Genomic DNA, 9,183 nt, shown 5'->3' with positions numbered 1-9,183 from the left:
AAAAAAAAGAAGAAGAAAAAAAAGAAAAGAAATTGAGGGATAACTTGATTACAAAGTGTACAAAGTGTAAGTACTTCCATGGGAGAAAATACCAGTTGCTGAAGGGCTTTTTAATCTAGAGGAGAAAACAAGAGTAAGAAACAATGGCTGGACAGTGAAGGCAGATATTTCACTTCAGAGCAGGCAGAGATCGTTAACAATGAGGGTGATTAACCRCTGGGAGAGGATCCCAAGGGGGCTGATACCTCGTTCATTTCTTGATGTCCACACACCAGGCGGGAGAGCGTCTCTGGAGGACACGCTTTGCTCACCAGTGTGGAACTGGATTTGATTCACGGGTAACTGGATTGAATGTCCTACCCGGTGCCCTACAACTTTTGGCCCCTTTGGGCCTTTGAAGCCCTCAGCTGCATCTGGGAATGGTTTGGCAGCTCTCTGGGGCTTTCCAGCTGGGGATCCTGATGGACTTTTTGGCCGATGTCAGCATGGGCAGCCCTACAGAAGGGGACCAGGCTCAGGCACTCATCACATGTTGGACCTGTGGAAAGGGCTTGGTTAACCCTCAAGCAGATGAGACGTGGGCTTAACCAACACCTAGAGCTCCCAGGGATGGAGGACAGAGACGAGAAGCGCAGGTAAGGGCTCTCCAGCTATTYCTAACTTTTGGAAAACTCCTGGGACAGCAAAGAGCTGGGTGTGAGGGCACGTGGAGCCACTCTGATTTATGGTGGGAGTGACAATAGGAAGAAAAAGGCCAACTTAACCCATCTGCAGGGTCAAAGCAAAACAAAAAAGGATGGCAAACTTCTGCCATCCCTTTAGACTCCACTGCCTCTCTCATACCCCTGTCTGAACCTCAGCAGCTCCCCAAAACACTTATTTCTGTGATGCTCCAGAAGCTGTTCAGAACTTTTCAACCAGAGACAGAACCAGCAAGTGGAAAACYACCTCTGGACTCGATGAGTCCAAGACACTCCCGGGTGAGCTTCTCCTGTACCCCAGCACTACTTCCCTCACCCTCCCACTGAAACCCAGGGCATCTCTCCCACCAACTGGGAGCAGTGAGCAAACGGTTAAAGTTTTGCTTCTCCACCCAGTGGTGGGTGTTGTCTGTGTCAGAAACAATATAAGAACAGTCGGAAGTTGCAGCTGGCAAGTAACATTTGGAGTAGCAGTCGTGGGGCATATAGATCTGGTGTGGACTGTCTTTTCCTGAGACTGTAAACACTTGTGCAGAATGTCCGAGAACAAGAAAAAAGGGAAAGGAAAGAGCAAAAAGAACAAAGAAGGGAAAAAAGGGGAAAGAGAACCTGATCCAGGAAAAGGTACTTCCCATTTTTAACAAATTTTACTTAAAGGAAGAAGAGACAAGCCAGCAGGAAAGTACTTGTGGGTTGCATGAGGGTGCAAATGCCAGGGACTCTGCCAGGCGAGTGTGCAAATCTCTGCATCTCATTCATATTTCATGCTGCTATAGGTCTGCTTTTGTTACAGATCTGCTTTCTTCTTCATCTTCTCTCTTCTTTCTTWCTTTTTTATTTTCTCTCTTTTTAAATTTAAGTACCCAAAGCCCCAAGAATTCGGGGCAATATGCCCTTTCATGAATAGAGGTACTTGGCTCCTGTCATGGTGATATGGGAATTGAGGGGTATGTGCTGATTCTCTGGGGGTTCTGCTGTGTTGTGATTTGCTGTTYAGTTGGGTGTTTTCTTGCTTCTTCCTGAGGTAAATATCAAAAGCCATAATTTTGGAGGRTCACAGGTATCGTTCCTTGAGACAGACCAATTCTCAGAGATCAGGTTTTAGTTACAGCCTTGGTTTTTGAGGTAACTGCAATGACCTGTAGTGAAAGGCACGTGGGCTCTTTGCTGATATGCTGATACTCCTGAAATCAGGCTGTTCTTCACAGATCTGGCTGTTCCTTGCTGACCGAGCGAGGCAATATTTACGCTATTGCCAGGATTAAATGTTTTAACGGACACAGTTCGATTCCTGAGTWCACGGGTAGTGCAAGAACTGTCATGGAAAGATACAGAAGATTKGGTGCTAATGCAGCCCAGTGTAATTCCTTTCTCTCTCATGGTATCGGGGGGGATTATCCTGGGCTGCTTCTTATCTGTGTTTTATCTGGAAATGCATTCGGAGAGAGCGGCAGCTCTGTCAGGCTTTGTGTTTGATCAGCGTTACGAGAGGCTGTGAGCTGCACTGGCTCCTGCCCCGAGCCTGTCAGCTCTGCTCCTCACTCCTGCACTTCTGCTCTCGGTCCCGCTACCRTGACATGAGTGACCGCTCTTGACCTGAGCAGCCTTGTCCTGGCTTCGCACTGGCATCACTGGTGGCAGGATTTGCCCTTTCCCTTTTTCATCCCTTTACTTTGAGCGCGGAGACCTTGCTGTGMGCAGAGCAGCGGGCTCTGTGCCGAGCTGTGGGGTGGCAGCGGGTGCTGATGCTGTGGCAGGCTGGTGACATCAGAACATAACTGATATTGCTGTGGGATCTGGGAGGAGGCTTTTGGGAAGGCTTCAAGGCAGGGAGTGTGGAACCAGCAGGCAGAAGCAGCAGCTGCTGGAAGATGATGGGCTCAGGAGGGTGCAGGGGTTGCATCACCCTGCCCCTGCCTCCGAAATGCACAGAGGGGACAGGGCAGTGCCTGGGCATCTCCTGTGCTGGGAGCAGGGTGGAGGGGCTGGTGGGACTGGTTGGCACTGGCTGGGRCACAGTGGGRGCATGAGGCACATGGGAGCAGCCRCCTGCCTTGAGAGAGGGGCCAAGTRTGYKCTGGGGCTCAGTWTTGTAGCACCAYRTCAAAGCCCTGCTGAARCTCACTGTCCTGGAGAGGAAAAGGAAAGACCCTTGAGCTGTCATTGCTCCCTCTGACAGCCAAGCCCTCCGTTGAGATGCATTGCCAGGCTCTTTTGTCACATGCAAATCTCACAGCTGGCGCCTTGGCCAGAGTGCAAACCCCTTTTCTCCCCACTGATGGATCCAGAGCAGAATTGGGGATATTTGCATTGATCCTTGAGGATGATTGCATTGATCAGGTGGTGCAGTCCCCATCCCTGGAGGTGTTCAASGAATGACTRGATGTGGCACTCGGTGCTCTGGTCTGGCTGACAAGGTGGTGTWTGGTCAAAGGTTGGGCTTGWTSCTCTGAGAGRTCTTTTCCAGCSTGAATGACTCGATGAGTCTGTGATTCCATCATCSTGTCTGTACCTCAGCCAAAGGACTGAAAGGTTTTGTATTTGGCTTGCAGAGCATCCTTTCATTGCATTCCTTGTTAACTGGGTTGTTTAGCTCCAGGTCTCTYGCTTGCCCTGTGTTGATACAGAGCTTGGCCACTGTTTGCTCTGGGGGTCCAGCACAGGATGACACTTGGTTGTGTGTGCTGTCCCTGAATCAAACCCCTTTTGGGTTGGGCTGGTTGGGTCCAATCAAACCTGAGAACACCTTTTCACATCATGGGGTGATGCCATGGGATCTAAGGGATACCATGGCAATAGTTCCCTAAAAGGACCTTCACAAGTGAGGAGTTCCTCCCCCACCCCTTCTGAGTGGGCACACAGACCCTCACTGTGGGCAGCAGATTCTCCTGTGTGCTGTTTCTTCAGCTCGAGGCTGCCCCTCAGATTCTCTCCAGCACACCCATGCCAATGCAAAACCCAGCCCTGGCACACACCAGGCTGGCTGGGCACTGTCAGGGGGATTTGTGTTCTCTGTTTTCCCAGGCTGTAGAACTTCCCTGCAAATGGGATGTGCTGACCAYCCCAAAACCAGGAGACAGAAGAGGAATCTACAAAAATCTCATGCAGGCTCTGCAGAGATCTGGACAGGAACTCTCATTTGATTGCCTGTGCAGGGGAAAGTAAGGGAATGATGGCAGTGTGCAAAGCCTTCATCCTTCACATGGCATCCCTGAGCAGCCTCTGGGATCCCTGTGACATTCTGACAGTCTTGAACTACCYTTGTGCTCGTAGGTGTCTGCACACAAAATTGTCCTCAGACATCCCTTTGGGGCTCTGGTGAGAGCCCCAGGACTGCTCTGGAAGGACCAAAGCTCTCCTGAGCTTCCAGAGGTGATTTCAGAGCCCCAGGACAGCTCTGACAGGTCCAAGGCTCTCCTGAGCTTCCAGAGGTGATTTCAGAGCCCCAGGACAGCTCTGGCAGGACCAAGGCTCTCCTGGCATTGCAGAGGTGATTTCAGAGCCCCAGGACATCTCTGGCAGGACCAAAGCTCTCCTGAGCTTCCAGAGATGATTTCAGAGCCCCAGGACAGCTCTGGCAGGACCAAGGCTCTCCTGAGCTTCCAGAGGTGATTTCAGAGCCCCAGGACAGCTCTGGCAGGACCAAGGCTCTCCTGGCATTGCAGAGGTGATGTCCCAGCCCTGCCAGCTGCTCTGGGGGAATTGCCCCAGGTAAAGCTCCTCCCTGCCAGTGAATCAGAGCAGCAGAATAAGCGCTGGAAGGAGGAGAGAGCTGAAACAGTAGTTTCAGGAAAGAACATCCATGTGCCACGGGGTGTGCTGGATTTCCCCTGAGGTCTCTAAAACTCAGGGGAAGAGAGGATTTGTCTTCCACTGCGGCTTTTAACASAATTGGTTTGGCTTCTGTGAATGTGTAAAAGAGGATTGCTGATCTCATGTCAAGTGCTAGCTTCTTTCTGAGGACAAGGGCTATCTTTAACCTAAACTCACATTTTCATGCCTCTAGTATTGCAGTTGTCCTCAAGAGAGTGCCTTGGCTACAGCTTTATCCAGTGGAAGAGCCTGAGAAGGCCTCCAGAGGGAGATGGTGTCCACCTATGAACACAAACCATCAGGATCCCTCTTTTAGACATTTGTGACAAGCATTGAAAAATAGACAGCCTGCGTCCCACCCAGCACACGTGGAAGGCACACCCTGCAGGGACTACGTGAGCTGTGGGATGTGGGAACAGACCCACAAATTAATGTSTAATGCTCCCCCAAAGTTCAGGGCCGGGAGAGAGCTTCCTTGTCCAAGAGAAGATGTGCTTTATGGCATGGGACAGTCAAAGCCATGATACTGAGGAAAGATTGTGAACAAAAAAGCATAAAAAAAAGATTTGGGGTAGACTTTGGGGAATTGGGACAAACGGACCAAGAGCAACACCGAAGTGCAGAGCAGAGCTGAGCAGAACCAGAGCTGTGGCAGTGGAGTGGGATGAGAAGAAAAAGGGCTGGAGGAAACCTTGGCAGTGGGATAGGAAAGGAGCACGTTGAAAAGGGTCTGTGTTTCATCTGTACTTTCRTAAGGTCACTTGGGGAGAAAAGACCAGAGAAATGTAAAGCATTTGGTTGGTTTAATTCTCCAGCAATTCCAGGCATTCTCTCTTATTTTTATTTGGTGTTGGGGAAAACATTGCGTGTGCTCAAGGTTTTTGCTGTTTGTCAGAGCTAATAAGCTGGCAGCACGGGGATTGCGCTTTCTCTTGAACTGCCCATGGCRATTGCTAATGCTGGAAAACTACTCGGAGAGCAGGTGAAGAGTCTCTGCAGAGAGCATCTCATGTTTCAGTAGGAACTGGCTTGACCTCAGTTCCCAGATGAGTCAGGAACTGGTGGAAAGGTTGTGCAGAAGGGAATTGCAATTGAAACTCCCCAAGCCTGAAGGGGAAGGCACCCCTGGGCAGGAGCCAGCAGTGGGATTGCAGCAGAAGCAGGTGCACATTGCCCAGGTGTGTGAGCCTGGGGTGCWCCAGAGTTGCCACGTTACCACAGGGTTTGGGGAGGGATGTGGGGGCCCCTTGCAGATGCTGACGGCAGGCTGTGTGGTGGAAGCTTGAGGAGATACTCAACAGCAGCACAACCCCACCAGCTCCCTCAGTGCCAGCCAAGGCAGTTCTGTGTGAGCTGTGTCCACGCTGCAGGGTGGACAGAACACTCCTGATTTGTTCTTAGTCATCTGTTCATAGGAAAGACTCYCGTTCTAAGGAGCTCATAGAAATAGAAATATCAGCCAAAAGGTTTGTTTACAAGAAGAACCACCCGCAGTGGACGTCCCACGGTAGCAGCTCTGTTTTCCATAAACAGCCAGGCACACAAGGCAGCAGATGTCAGCTGTGCTCCAGGATGTGTCCACATGCATGTTCCCAGTGGCTGAGCCCATGGGCTGGCGTTGCGTGTGGCTCTGAGCACACGTGTGGACAGTCMCCACAGCGGGGAGCGTGCAGGGACCTGCTCAGCTTTGGGAATGCAGGGGGTCTGACTCACGAGCTCCAGTGATTCACGCTGGGCTGAAGGAAGAGCTGCATCCCAGCTCCCTTCTGGTCCTCCCTGGAACCCTGCTGAAGGAGGAATTGAGCAGAGCATGCAGCTCTGTTCCTCCACTGTCCATGGCTTATAGTCTCAGGTGTAGATACAGAGGAGTTATGGGAGAGGAACCCAGCAGGGTTGAGGAATAACCCATCTCTCCACGCAGGCAGATTGCAGGGCAGTGCCTGGCAGAGGGGCAGGATGCAGCAGAACAGTACATTATTAAGTAATCCCACTATGGATCCAAAAGCTGATGAGTCAGAGCCCGGGGCATTCCATTTTCAATSCCTTTTCAGAGGTGTAAGAAACCTGGGAAAAGCAGTCTCTGGAAAGAGGAGGAACATCTGGAGAGGGGCTGAGCACAGCCTGGCTCCCGACCTTGGGGTCATGTGCTCAGCTCATTCTCTGCATCATTAGTGTGATGGGCTCCAGCTGCAACCTGGCCAAGGGAACGGTGCTGCCACGAGCAGCCGGGCTCTGTGTCCTCCCTGCTGCCTCTGAGCCTGCCCTGAGCCTGCCTTAGTGCTGGGCTYTCATGGAATTGCAGCTGGAAACTGCCTGGAGGATGTGGGATGAGCCCAGGGCAGGCTCTCCTGTGGCACTGAAACCGGGGGAGATGAGCCTCCTGCTCCTCTGACCCTTCCCATCTTCCCTCAGAGTCCCAATGGGTGCTTTCAGGTGTGTCAGGGGGGATGTTCAGCATGGGGGTTGCACGACCCTGTGCCTTTTCCAGTGCCTGAGAGCTCAGTTAGAGTGGGGCCAAGCTCTTGGAACAGGCAGCGAGTGGAGCTCTGGGAAGCACTTGGGTCTCCTGCTTGGGCGTGCTGGTTTTCTTCTGGGAGCAAAGCTCCATAAAAAACACAGCATCTCTTGAAGAAAACTGGAAAAAWTTCAGTTCAAGAAGAGCTTGAGAGATGCAGGTCATGACTAGGACCCTAAACTCAGGCTGTTTCCTTTGGCCAAGAAGTCCCAAGACTGTGAAATCCCAGTAAAAGCTGGGATTGTCTATGTCAGAAAYAATGTTCAGAGCAGAGGCTGTGAGATAACCTGGAACTTTCCTTTGRGAAAGCCTCACCTGTGTGTCTGAGGATGAGGCTGGAGGCAGTGGAAAGCTGGGCAGGAGCCTCCCAGCACCGCTGGCTCACCCAGACTGCCCCGGTGCTGTGTCCAGCTCCTTGCCCTGGCTCCTRTGTGCTGTCCTGGGCTGGCCAGGGCTGTGCTGGCAGAGAAGGAAGGCACTTTGGGAGGGCGAAGGGCTCTCCAGCCAGGCTGGAGCTTGGACATGCATCACCTGCTGTGCTGACCTCCTGTCTGGGGCAGGACAACAAAATCACATGATGGGGAAGGGGACTCTGCCCAAGGGGGAAGCTCCCACCAGGGACTGATGGGGGCAAAACTGCTGCTTCCCTCCACATCCCATGGCAGAGTCCAGGGCAGGGACAGAGCTCAGTGGCCTCCAGGCTTAGTCCTGCTCCTGGCTCTGGTGCTGGGCCCAGGTAACGAGCGGTGTTTGAACCAACATGACCTGCCATGGTCTGCTCTCCAACAAGGGCAGCGCTGCGTTGTTGCATTTTTGAGATGTTTCAAACTGTAACAACAAATACAAGAGATAATGGTAAAAATTAAACATTTTAGGTAATTAATAACTCTGGTAATTAGGCTTGGCAGACTCAGTCATCAGTTCTTACAATGGGTTTTAGTTCAGGCGTGTCTAGAAGGCGAGAGCTCCTCAATACAACGGGAGGTGCTTTGCAAAGGAGATCAATAAGCCACACAAGGCTGTCCCTGTGCAGCAGTGCTGTGATCAAACTTCTGATGAGTCTGGTGGTTCTGGAGCTCTTCTAAGGTGTATTCCATCCCTACCATCCCCTTAAATCTTTGTTTGCAAATACAAGTCAGAGCCCAGGTTTTCTTGCTAAATTTTCATCCATGGTGAGGATGAGGATGGGAGCCATGTTTGCTCTCCAAGTCTGATATTTAGTGGCTGGCAGCTCAGAAAAAGCAAGAAAGCCACAAATGTACGAGATGGACAGAAAAAGTGTTCTTTAGGGAAGCAGTGAAGCTTTAATTTACCTTAAGACTATGCTAAAKTCAGGTGCTTTAGTGTTTAGTTGGTTTTTTTTTTTKWWAAAGACACCCCAAAAATTKGAAACAGATWTCCTACATCATTGACCGATGTTTGGAAACCCTTCAGAGAAACTTCTTCTGGTGTCAGAATTTGCACATTTGCTTAATTTGAGGGTAGAATCAGGTTGAAATCCATCCACCAGGTTCTCAGCAGATGTTTCTCTGACCYATCTCCTCTGGCTTTGTTGGTGGGTGTGTGATTTGTACCAGCTGAGCATCCAACCCTCTGGCTTTCAGCAGTTTTTGATTTGGAGGCTGGGACTTTAYTCCCCTCCAAAACTGTGTGTGTGTACATGTGTACAGATGTTTGTGCTCACACAGATTTCTTATTCCRCTTTGAAGTCCACAGTGCTTTGCGAGGATTCCCTGGTTCCTGATGTGCTCCAGCCCTCTGGGGGTGTGGAGATGCAATTTTTGGCTAGCACACTATGCTGGCAGAGCCTCTACTGACCCTGATGCTCCTTCTGTGTCTCTTGTACATCTCTTCCTCCAGTCAAACCACTGAYAAAACTCCCATGCTCAGCATCCACATCTCTGGGTCAAAGCACACCACCAGAGCTCTTTGTGTCCCAGCTGTTCCCCACCTTTGGCTCGACCCAAACACTCCTGGACAGAAATCTCCRTGTTCTGGGGGCAGGCTGGTCTTACTCCAGCAGCAGTGCAGACATGGGTTTTAGGAGTCTGCTCAGAGCACCAGTGCTGGCCACGTTCCTGATGTGCAAAGGCAGATAGCAAAGGAGCTCCGCTCCCAGCGGGGAACGGGACACTGATGCTCTCAGGAGGCACC

At 51.2% G+C, this 9,183-nt stretch overlaps 1 protein-coding gene across 2 annotated transcripts in view; it reads left to right on the top strand.

The window, feature by feature from the left end:
- The first annotated feature begins 1,173 nt into the window (after positions 1-1,173).
- The window catches only part of NRG2 (neuregulin 2), an 85,191-nt gene continuing 77,181 nt past the window's right edge, over positions 1,174-9,183 (top strand). For both annotated transcript variants that reach the window (XM_057377677.1, XM_057377674.1), the window contains exon 1: positions 1,174-1,325. In XM_057377677.1, the coding sequence (XP_057233660.1) occupies positions 1,238-1,325 (88 nt within the window). In that variant the 5' untranslated portion in view covers positions 1,174-1,237. The remainder of the gene's footprint in view (positions 1,326-9,183) is intronic.

Source organism: Malurus melanocephalus, unplaced genomic scaffold, assembly GCF_030028575.1.
Source record: "Malurus melanocephalus ecotype Western Australia unplaced genomic scaffold, MMel_1.1 scaffold_321, whole genome shotgun sequence".
In the NCBI taxonomy this organism is placed as follows: domain Eukaryota; kingdom Metazoa; phylum Chordata; class Aves; order Passeriformes; family Maluridae; genus Malurus; species Malurus melanocephalus.
This window is presented reverse-complemented; position numbering and strand designations above follow the sequence as displayed.